Raw genomic sequence first — 12500 nt, forward strand, 5'->3', positions numbered from 1 at the left:
TAACTTTTACTTATGAATAATTCATAAGTAAAAGTTATTTGCCAGTCATTTGTCACTTTAGAACTGGTTCCTCTAAGGAGTCAGATTTCTTTAGCCTACGTCCACAAAATAAGGTTCTGTTACCTTTAAGGGTTGTTTTTAAAAAAAATCCAATAAGTGGCCTGCCATTTTTATAGGGAAAACCCCTCCTGAGCAAACTGCATCCTCATGTTTGGATTCCCATTGATTTAATGATATAGGCAAATTTGTTCTACAATATAATACTCAAATACCATTATAGTCTTTATAGTTTACTCCTCGAGCCACCAGCTTCAACTTTGATACTTTGTTCTAAAAGCCAAAGCAACGCAAAGCAAAGCATGGTGGAGGTGATGATTAATCACTTGTTTTGGTTCAAATGAAGAAAACGAAAGTCAAACTAACAATAGCACTTTAATTAACCCTTTCACCCCTAAACCGGCCATACTTAGCATTTTACTCTGTCTAACACCAGACGATTTTACTTATCAATGGGGAATCCCCAGGAGTCAAAGGGTTAATCACTCACTAAAAAATGTCCCAATAAAATATTATGTTCCACTAACGACCAAAACTGTACTAATAATTTGAATTACAGCTAAGGTCTGTCAAATTTCCATCTGAGTTACCTGACAGCTCTTACAGTACTTCTCAACATAAAGCAAATAAATTCTGTGGACTTAAACATTCCCAAATAGAAATGTTGTATATTCCAAATATTGTTACGTAAACTCTTCAAGATTTACCTGCTTCAGGAACTTCAAATCAATGAATATTTGGAATAATTTTCCTGGACTCCTGCAAGCTATGTGCACTTTTTAATGGTTTGCCCTTTAAAAGTAACACTCAGAAATAATAATGCAAATACAACTGAGGCTGTTTTGCCTTATCTACAAGACAAGACAACAATATCCTTTATTCAAACACAATCAATATTAAAGCAATAATACATGCTTGTGGGGTCATGTGCTAACTATAATAAAGATACACTACAGGAAATAAAAGCTTAAAACTAACTATGTGACAGACATAGGATATCTACAGATAAGGGATAAGAAAAATAAATCAATTGCTATCCAAAGATCTTATTGCAAATACAGCAAAAGGTAATGGTTGATTGACAAGTTCCTTGTGCAAAATGGTAGAGCATGTTTGAAGTCCATCAGGACCAAGATGAGAAGTTATGATAAAAACTCTAAACATATTTTTTACCAAAATTTTTTTGCTGCCATCAAACCCAATGAGACCTTATGCATGGGACACTGTTTCTAGCTGCAGCTCCAAATCACATAATATATTAATAAATTGTGCCATCTAAGAAAAGAACAAACATGTGGGGTGTAACCAAAAAAAGTCCAAGGCAATAATTCTTCCTTTCAGCCTTTTCAGGAAAAACTATCCACTGTCAACCATACTTGACTCAAAACAGATTCCTTGATCCAACAACACATGACAGTCCCCCAAAAACCAAAATTACATCATTAATGCTTCCAGAAAACAACAGTCTAAAAAAAAAAGATTTGCAAAACAGTCACGAACCTGAATCTATAGAGATCTATATACATCTGTACCTACACTTCTGTTCTTCCAAACATTATTTTAACTAACATAGCAAATCCATAACTTGGTAACTACTTGAACGCAAGGATCGTTGAGTTGTGACTGCTAAAAAGTACAATAACTTAGACAAGCACCAGAAAAGGGAATATAAATGACCTTAAAATCGAACTTAAGACGAATCCAGTTTATTTGCACATCAAAAGAGAGCAGCGTACAAAGATAAATGGACGGTATTAAAGCATTTCTTAACGTGAAATTACAATCATGATGGAGCAATAACGCTAGACGAACGCTAAGCGGAAAAACAAAATTGTAAATTATTACTCACAAATTAGTTTGCGAAGTCATCTTTTGCACACGATCCGACTTAGTCTCGTCACTCTCGCCATTATATAAACTTCATGCAGTCGCTCCTTTCGGTTTAAATCCACAACAACACCTTTAGGAAGTGTTTTCTCAAGACCATTGGAACGAAAAAAAAGTCATTTTTGATATTTTCTTGTGGAAAAAACAACGTAAACGTAGTCCACATCTCAAGCTTAACAAACCACGGGCAGCTTTAACAAACGAGAAAAACAGAGTCCGGTTCATCTTCCACTAGCAGCGAACATTTACACGAGAAGGAACCAGATAAGGGACAATATCTTTTGGATAACAACCGCCGATCTCTCTAAACTTCGTACAGAGGTAAACTAGAAATGTCGAAGGTGCAACTCAAACGATTATTAAAATTTGAACAAATGTACGAGCGGCCTGGTGAGAGGTTAAAGTACGTGGGGAAATCTCATTTGTCGTCCGCCATTTTGAAACATTGATGGCGGGAAATAAGTGAGCATGCTCAGTGGTTTTTGAGACCTGTCCTATCCTGTCAATCATTTGCCCTTTCACCGGAAACAGTGCCTTTCGGTTGTGCGTGTTGATCTAGCGCCGTCGAAAGGCAGCGATTAAAGTCTTTATTCGCGAAGTTAACTCAAATAAATACATTATCAATACGGTTTTGCCGTCTTCTTACACTTGATTCGAAAATACCAGCCTGAATTCGTCTTAGATTAGTTAGAAAAAGCACAAATAAAAGCCAAAGCACAACAGCTTACGTTCGAATTCTGCTCGCCGACAACCCAAGTTTGTTGACAAAAAAATTGCCACAAAATGTTTTAAATGGTTTTCTGGCTCTCTGTTAATAGCGCTCACGTGCATTTTAAATGGAGTATCGGGAAAGAAAAATTGTCAAGCTGATATTTGTTTCGTATAAACATACCTTTTCAAGTAGCGAAAATTTGTATAAGCACTAGAAAACTTTTACTAACCATTGCCCGAAGGAACACCTTTGAGAAGCTGCAGGGAAGCCGCTGATGAATTTTGCACAAAAACCTCGGCCCCTAACACCGGAAAGCCAGACTTGGAAAGTTTTTCAGTGGAAGGCTCACTAAAGAAGAGTTTCTAGAGCTTGCCCTCCCGCAGGTCGCCAGAAAGGTGCAAACAATTAGCTGATTCATGTCTGAAAAGAGTAAGGTCTAGAAGGTGCAGTCAAATTTTGTTTCTTGTATTGAGCAAACATTTATTCAAAACTTGCTGTGTCTTGCAATTTTACAGTGAATTACTATTAGGCCAATACGAGAATCAACATCAAAGAGGCACTCCCAGGGGTTTGAGGGAAGAAGAGAACATGGCTTATTTGAACTGGGGAACAGAGGAACAATATCAAAATATTTTAGAGAACAAGGGAAGAAAACCAATATTTCAATTTTAGGGATCAAAAGGCTGGGAACAAGTTTCAAAGTAATTTGGGGAACAAGGAAACACAAGAAAATATCTAAAGGGAACAAGGACTCCTCTCCCCAGGAGGCCCTCATCAAATGTTCTGCCTCTATCCAACAGCTCAAACAAGCAATTCAACCAATTGTTGAATGACCAACAGGAAAAGAAGACTCTCTAAGATAAACAAATTATTTATAATAATTATCACTTTAGCATGCAAAACAATGCTCAGATGCTTATGAGCACCCTCATGCCCATGTTTGTAAAAAAGCACCATGAAGTATTCCTTGCAGCTGGTTTAGGCATTGTTTCATCTTTCAACATCGGGCAAAACCAAATCAACTCCATTCTCAGAGGGCACTGGGGAAAGAGGCTAGAAGAAAAAACTTGCATTAATCCAATTCTTCCAAGGTAATCTTTACAGAATAAGATTGTTGAAGGAACACTTTTGAGTGCCAACCTTAAGCCTTTTAAAACAAGTGCAAACAATATTAATAGTCTTTAAATTCACAAAATGTCAAACAGCACATTTTATTCTCATATTCAATTAGCTTAGGCCGCAATATTCCTTAAAACTATGCAGAACTATTTACCATAAAATGTGGAACATTTCCTGCCTATCTAAATATGCTGCAAAAGGGCTCCAAAAAGCAATCAGTTAAGTTTTTAGATAAAGATACACAATACCTAAAAAATAAATTATTTGATGTGGTCAAGACATTGAATGACCAAGCAATAAATAAATGGCAGCAATGTAAGCTAGGTTCACAAAAAGGGAAAAAAATATTCCTCAACCGATGTTTCAATATGCATATTTTAAATTAATTTTCTATCAACAACTCAAGAGACTGACTTTTCACTGGCATTGATTTACATTTCCATGATAAGTTTTAAAGTGAATCTGGCAACCACAGTGCCCTATGAAATTGGAAATAACTTAAACAAACTCTTTAAACTAACATTTTACAAGGGACACCATTGTTAATGCCCTGCGAAGAACAAAGATTAAATTGAAAAAAGAGTTGGTCTGGAGTTTATCCACAATGGACAGTTAGTGGCTGCATACACCAATGTAGAGAACAAACACATCAAGTTCCTTCTCAAGCAACCAGGTGTTCAAGGAGCTATTCAATTTCCAAAGAACTATGATAGTGTGCAACAGTACCTGGGTGAATTTGGGTACGTGGCCTGAAACAGAAACTTGTGAAGCCAAACAACTTGTTGAGCTTAGTACTTAAACTGGGTAGATAATTATGTCTACAAATATTGTCTATTCAACCAACAGTTTCTCCTAATTTTGTGTACCATTCACTTGTTGAGTTCCTTAATTAAAAAAATCGCTAATTCAATTAAGGATTCAAGTCCTTTCAAATCATCAAAGTTACTTTGCGCCACCAGGAACAAACGAAAAAAATACAAGCAATGAAGACAAACTGCTCAAAAATGCACGACTCCCTTTGAAACAGCAAAACGGGCCGGGGATCCTGAAGTCACTAAAAAGTGCTGCATGCTACGTGGATGTTTGCAGAACGATCGCAAGTTGTAATCACTGAAAGAAAACTCCACTGCAGATCTGATAGATGATGGTCGTGCAAGACTCGCCAAGCACGTGGAATACCCAACAGGATTGTTTGTTGTTTGGCACAGCAGATGAACGAAAAATTGTTCCCCTCACTATTAAGTTCCAACCCGATAAGACCAATCTTGCCCAAATACAACAACAATTTGGGCAGCAGGCAAGCTCATCACAAGCCATCGAAGTTGGCATAAAGCAGCATAGCGCTTCACCTGAAGTTCGATCATGATGGACACAAACAAGAGCTGAAAAAACTTCATATGGTCAGACGGCCAAATGCGATTGACCCAACACTCATTAGAGCGGCTCAGTTATCGGACATCAAAGTGCTGAACAAACCAAGGGATTTCGTCGTAAAAATGTTCACTCAGCAACGTCTTCTTCCTCCACAGAATAAAGTTCAAAGGCGATCCTGGTTTTTAATCACATGCTAGACCAATTCATAAACTGGATAAAGTGGATTGGCAAATTGATTGCCAGAACAATGCGTCATGTTCAAGAGAAGGCTGAGCGAATGTCCACCGATCTAACCAATCCGAATGTAAACAATTGGCGTGACGTCGAATTGCACAAGGATAGCACAGTTTTTCCCGCTCGCTGAATTCTGATTGGTCAGTTTAAATTTCAGTAGCTCTCGCCGTATGCAAGGCGTGACGTCATGTAAAATCCAAGAATTGGACCTTCCTTCTGCATGAATTTTTTTTTCTTTACCTTCTTCTTTGCGCGAATTTTTTTTCTTGGCATTTTCCCTTGCATGAATTTTTTTTGGTTTTTTCCCCACCCCCCCCACCCCCCCCCCCCCCCATCACTTTTCTAATGGTCCGTCCCTTAGAATACGAAACTGGCCGAGAAGGTGAACCAGGGACTACCAGGAACGATTGGAACGGGTCTTGAAACCGGGGATTCTGGATCTCAAGGCCAGCGTCCTAACCACTGGGCCACACTGCTTATCTTATCTCTCTCGAACCTACCTTTTTCAATCTTGAATGAGGAAAATATAGAATCGTTAGAAGGTAAGACCGGACAACAAACGTGAACCGTTAATTTTTCGCTTTCTAGCTTTGTTTTTTCCGTATTTGGAATTTGGAATGCGAAATAAAATTCAATTATTTTGGCTAACAGCGTTATTTTAGCCAAGGTTTGTCGTAAACATGGTTTTCAACATCTCCAATGTCTCGTATCCGGTTTGGTAAACGCCTCCTACGCCCACAACATGAGCGCATCTCAAGAGGCCAGAGGTCATGCCTCTTCTGGTGTCGTCGTTCCACACGGCGGTCAAGTGCGACGCCCAGAAAGGACACGGAAATTGTCTGCTGTCATTTTAAACGAAAGTACCCCTAAGTAACCTGGCCCCACTATGGTCAAAGGGACGGGAGTAATTTTTCGTGCTACCTAATTATAATTCATCACTGAAGTTCACCACAAAAGGCTGACACGCGACGTCGAGCCGCTCTTTAGCTCTGGTGTAATCCAATCCCCATTAGGGGTAGCGATTCAAAACTGAATATAACACAGACGGTCAAGCTGGGAGTCACCCTTCTGTAAATATTGCGTGCGAATATTGTAAAGATTTCCGATATTTTACACCTTATAACAGAACGTCCTCTAATTTCTTGTTATACTATGTTATACGAACGATTCTACATATATCGAAATATGGATTAATTATAAGGAGTATGCTGGATATCACTGAGAGAGCTTCTTTTCCTTTTGAGCACATTCAGAGCATTGTTTGGCCACAAAACAAGAATGGTCTCACTGTGAATTTAAAAAACATAAATTTTAGATAACTAAAAGAATTTTAATCGGTGCAAGTGGGCTGAATACCAACCGGAAATTTGAAATGATAAATCAAAAGTGTGGTTGTCCATTCCTAACATTTTTTCTTGACCCCACTTATACTCTGCGCCATTAATTTTCTACAGTTCATATTAGCTTTGCGCTTTTTTCCTTCTCTCTTCACCGAGCGGTCAGCTGGGAGGGTCCGATTTAACAGTCACTTGTGCTTGTTAAGGGGGCAATTTCCCGTCATGAACGTAGTACCGAAGGACAATATGTCTTTATTCATTAATCATGCCTGCGTTTATGAAAGGGATATTTCGCGGTTAACCCCACTGACCAGGCGTAGAGAAAAAAAAGTTGGCAAAGTTGGCCACTTCTTTCACCCGCCCCGGCTGACTGCATACTCCTGCAATGAAGGTTAAAATTCTTGAGACATTTTGCGCCATGAAGAGAAATCTAGCGCACCAGCCCCTCCTCAATCAAAAACAAAACAAACAGCGGCTACAAACATAATGATAAAAGCGCATTTTACTTTTGATTCGACGTTTCGTATCCTACAACATACATCTTCAGCCTTATCATTACGTTTGTACCCGCTGTTTGCTTTGTGTTTTTGATTAAGTTGAAATGGCACCAGAGCAAGAATATTTATGACCCCTCCTTCCCCAAAGAATGTTGAATTTTGCGCGTCGTACGTCCCAAACTTCCAATGTAACTGTTTCCTTTGAGGGGAACTGGGAAGGGACAGTGAATACCCAGTTATGGTGAAATAGCGTTTTATCGATCGATTTCCACAAACGATGATGCTTTTTTTTTGTATTTCCTCCACCGTGTCCCAAGGAATTTTGTACCCCATAGTGGGTTTCCAAGGATGCGCTGAGGGTATATGAATCAACCACACGCTGGATTTGATGAAGGGACGAAAATCGATTTACCCACAGAAAAATACTTGGACGGGAGTCAGGAAAAAACACAAAGAGCGGTTTATACGGCGCACCTTGTCAGGCAATGGAGACGAGTGAAGGCTTATACGTCTTCGAATGTCATAAAATGCAAGTGCCGATTCACCGAATTGTTCCAATAGAGAAGATATCGTTGACGTCACCTATTGTCATCAATGTGCCAACCAGAGCCTCATTGGCTGTCGAAAAAAAGGATCTTTTGCTCTTGTGGTTGGCATATTTGAATAACAAAAGCAATGTTTGTAAACAGATATCTTCCCTATAACATATCTATTTAACTGTGAATGGATTTAGCACAAGAGCACTAATTGGGGACACTAATGAATTTATAACTCAAATCAAATTAAATATTGCATGGTTTTTCTGGAGAGGGGAAAACCGGAGTACCCGGAGAAAAAACCTCTCGGAGCAAAGTAGAAACCTATCGGAGCAGATTGGTTGTTCAACTGTAAAAAGTCTTTTTGTTACTTTTTTACTTCCTTTACGCCGCTTTTCCGCCTGATATCGCTCAGTTACTGTGAGCACCATTCATGTATCGATTTTTCCTGAGTGAATATTCAAATATGATTTTTCCAACCTTGAAACCTGAACCGGGAATTTGTTCACCAGTTTTTTTTAATAGAGCAGTAAGGTTCTAACTTAGCTTTCAGTGGAGTTTCCAAAAAAGTGTTTCATATATGAGGTGAATGGAGCGCCTTCGCACACGAACATTTTGAAGCGGCTGTGCATGCGTATGAACTGTCAAAAATAATGTTACAGCAAAAATTATACTGTTTTATCACCTCTTCCTAATTTAGTTGAAAGGTAAAAGTTTTAGGGCAGATCTATCAGTTATTTTCGTCAAGTAACATATATAAATGATATTATCAAAATAAACACCTTCGTAAGTTCAGAGACTGCTAGCAACCCCCCCACCCCCACCCCCATTTTAAAACACCTTTTGTAGCTATCGTCTAGTGAACTTCCATTTTCAACACGCACTTAGCGCCGTTGATTTACTATTTCAACCGTACATACTTCCGGCGTAAAATTAATGATGTGTCAATCGAAACAATTCAGTGGATTACTCTTTCCGTTGGTAATCAAATGCCTGTCCCGAAATACAACCCTGGGCAGAGCCAGGGAAAACCAGCCTGTGAACATGTGACAAGAACAAATCATGTACACCACAGAAAGGTCTAATGTTAAGCCCCTGTCAACCTTTTTCCGCACCACTTCAATGGCTGCTTTCTAGCAACTTCCCTAATGAAGGAGCCTCGGAGGAATTCGGAAAAAAAATAAAAAGTGGCAAGAGCCATTCCTATTGGTTTGCCCGGTTTAATCGGAAAATGTCGTTCCATTTTCCTTCGATTCGGTATTCCCACTTATCTCTGACCGGTCGGTTTGGCATAATGCGAAGCACCCTTGAAGTTTCGGTGGTAAAATTAAATGACGCCATCATGCAAATCGCCTATCGTAGGTCGCTAATTACCTGTGGATGACATTCTTCCGCTATCTATGCCTGCTCTTGAAACGGTCTGAAAACTTGTTTTTCTGCAACTGCCCAAATTATCAATTTTTCGACGGAAAATTCATCCCAGAGGGTGAAATAACTCGCTGGACATGTAATCAAGGTAAAACTGAAATATGAAAGATTTCGGCCTTTTTTCGTGTTATTACAATCGAGACCGGAAGATTGTGAGATCGTTGAACTTTTTTTAACCAAGGCGGAAAAATTGGTTAAAAAAAAGACTTTATTTAGTATCGTGACATCACACTGAAGTAAAAGATTTTATTTCAGCCGAGGGAGATGCCATTCAAGTAAACTGCAGAATAAGACACAAAAATTGACCGAAGAAAATTTAACTCCCAGAGCGATTATGTTGACAGCCAAGATGACAAACGATTTTATGTGTCAAAGTTCGGCACTCTTAATTTTAAAGCATGCGAAAGATTAAACAAATTCTTCCCTACGAACTGAAACCACCCAAATTTGAACCAAAACATGTTTTTCTCGGGTCATGAGAAACAAAACACTTTATAGAAAGGAAACGCGGCTGTTTAATCACAGCCTCCCCACCAAAATAAATATTTTTTCGCTTCAACTCCCCCAAATTCATAAATTTGAAAGCAACCCCAAAGTTTTGACCTTATTTGAGACATGTGGATTTTCAAAGAAGATTTTATTAGTATTTTTATTTCTTAAAAAGATTAAGTTCCTGGTTGTGCCATTTTGCATTTCAGCGCTGACTTTCTACGCTCGCGCAAGATCCCACAGGAACTTCAATGGCCTCTTGTGACGTCACAGGTATTCTATTTCGGCATAAAAATACAATCATCGGCTTCAGCATACATTTCCATGCCAAAATGAAATGAGTACTTGAAATTTCACGATCGCGATCTCAACGCTTGGTAGTTCACTATCCTTTTCTTTTGCCCTTTGGTTTAGTTGTTTGATTCCTTTAATCTCTTTGTGCGGTTTCTACCTGAAAACGAACGAAATGGCCTCAAGTGGATCCGTTTGTGTTTTCACGCTTATCTTGCTCGCTACTTTATTCAACTTTGCTACGTGTCGGAAGGCTACATATTCCAATACATGGGTTATTCAAGTCGACGGTGGAAGAAAGGCAGCCGAGAGAATTGCTGCAGAGAAAGATCTGACTCTTTTAGGCCAGGTAAGAGGCAAAATTCCCGCAAAATAAAAATCCCATTAGTGGATAAATATCACTGTCTTATGTGATTCGCTCCCTGAGTTCTTCTAAGGAATTTAACTCATTTCCTGGCCGCAGTTCTTTGTTTTTCTTTAATAACGTTTCAAGCGATTTTTTTTCTTTCATTAGGTTGGAAGCCTGGAAGGTTTTTATATGTACAAGCACAATTCTCACCCTCGGAGATCGAGACGCGCTGCTGAAGATCTGACATCGGACATCAGCGAGAACCCAAACGTTAGCAACTGATGTGTTCCAATTCGTAACATCCGATATTCCTCTCATACAGAAAGTGAAGATTTGTTTGAGTCTTTTTGACGTCGGCGAGACGTCTTTTCGTTTACTGTAAATTGAATTTATTCTGTATTTTAGGTCGTCTGGGCTGATCAACAAATAGTTAAAAGACGTGTAAAGCGGGATTACAACCCAAAGTTTATGGACCCTGATTACCATAAGCAATGGTATCTGGTAGGTGTAAATGTTAAGCAGGTGTAAATAATTTCATTAATGATTTAAGAGTGGATGGCTTTATTTCAGGTAAAGGTTATTTTTTTAGTGAGAGCTAACTCATACATAAGTTTTATTTCCTAACGGCACAAAATACAAGATGACGTAAACAGTTTTAACTATGTTGCAAATTTTGCTTAAACCTAAAAATTGCTCGAACAGTGCCGGTTATTTTGAAGTTGCCCCGTGAAGTATAAATATTGCATTAAATACATATAAATTATAGAAACGAAATGCCAATATTAGATATGGACACTTGGTGGCCGTTCCGTAACTTTTCGCGTTCAAAAAAACGATATTCAAATATTGTGGTATTTTTGCTGCCATATACTCTATATTCTTATGTTATTTTCATTCCTCACTGGAGAGTTTAACGTTGTCTCTGCACGGTATTATAACATTATCACAGCCTTAATTAAGGCCGGAAATTGAAATTATGTTTACAAAGAGATTTCTCTATTACCACATGAAAACCGCTATTGCGGCATATTGGTGACTAAATCCTTATGAATTCTTCAACTTCCAGTTGTTGTGAGCCAAAATAATATTAAATCTGTATCCTCACACATGTGCAGAGACTTTACCTTTTTTTTTTTTATCCTCACACATGTACAGGATGTCCTCCAGCACAACATCCTCTTGGCTTACCTCACACACCATAAACATTTCTGAAACATCACGCCAAGCCCGCCACATTTTGTGGGAGAGGGTATATATAGTTAAGTTAGTGGAAATTGCATGTTATCAGAGTACCGGTAAGTCAAAATTTTTGCAAGGAGCCAAGCTGACATAAATGTGTATGAACCCCCCCCCCCCCCCCCCCTTCACCCCCTACTCCTTTGTTACCTTAATGGAGCAGGTGTTATATATGAATATTGTTTGCAATGGAAGTCGTTGTTTTGAGACTTATAAGAAATGGAAAGCATCGAAAGGCTGAATCCATAATTTGGAACTAAGTGAGGAATGTGGAATGATATAAGATATGACCAGAAGTAAAAAGAAGTTGCAAAACACAAATTATCATTTTGTCCAATGTGATGGATATGGACAGCTCGCTTTGCCTCAGGTTCAGAACATACAGGCAACTGACTTTACAACAATAATTTTATTAATCAGAATTTTCTCCTGGATTCTTCCTCTTATTCTTCATCCACATTTTGGATATACTTAGTTTTGGCATGTTTTATTGTCATCATTAACAGTTAATTCCTAAATCTTGATCATCCTATTATAAATTTAACTTTCTCAAACACAAGGGTAAAGGAATGAATGAAACATACCAGTACTCCCTTCTAATAATACTTTGCTCTGGGAATTTCAGCTGCTTATAGACAGGATTGTTTACTGGTAATTTGCCATTATTCCAATTGTCACTTGGGAGAGGCACATGGCAAGAGAGCTTTTGTCAGCTTACTAATATACTTTGTTCAGCAGGAAATAGTTTTAAGTGTTGCTGTGATTTACAGTTTCCAGATTTTGGACTATGGCTTTTAGTACTGCCCATGGGGAAATTTGTCGTAGGTTTTGGGTTGCTTTGTTGTAGGTAAAAGAATGAACTGTCATGAGTGACCTGTGTTTTAAACCTGTTGGAATGGTCATATTAGAAACACAACTGAAGAATCCTATTTTTAGTTTGATAGGCTGCCCATA

General features: G+C 38.5%; 1 protein-coding gene across 1 annotated transcript in view; it reads left to right on the forward strand.

The window, feature by feature from the left end:
- The first annotated feature begins 9913 nt into the window (after positions 1 to 9913).
- The window catches only part of LOC138038864 (proprotein convertase subtilisin/kexin type 5-like), a 26717-nt gene continuing 24130 nt past the window's right edge, over positions 9914 to 12500 (forward strand). The window contains exons 1-3 of the mRNA XM_068884937.1: positions 9914 to 10310; positions 10476 to 10580; positions 10716 to 10811. Coding sequence (XP_068741038.1) covers positions 10137 to 10310; positions 10476 to 10580; positions 10716 to 10811 — 375 coding nt within the window. The 5' untranslated portion in view covers positions 9914 to 10136. The remainder of the gene's footprint in view (positions 10311 to 10475; positions 10581 to 10715; positions 10812 to 12500) is intronic.

Source organism: Montipora capricornis, chromosome 2, assembly GCF_036669925.1.
Source record: "Montipora capricornis isolate CH-2021 chromosome 2, ASM3666992v2, whole genome shotgun sequence".
In the NCBI taxonomy this organism is placed as follows: domain Eukaryota; kingdom Metazoa; phylum Cnidaria; class Anthozoa; order Scleractinia; family Acroporidae; genus Montipora; species Montipora capricornis.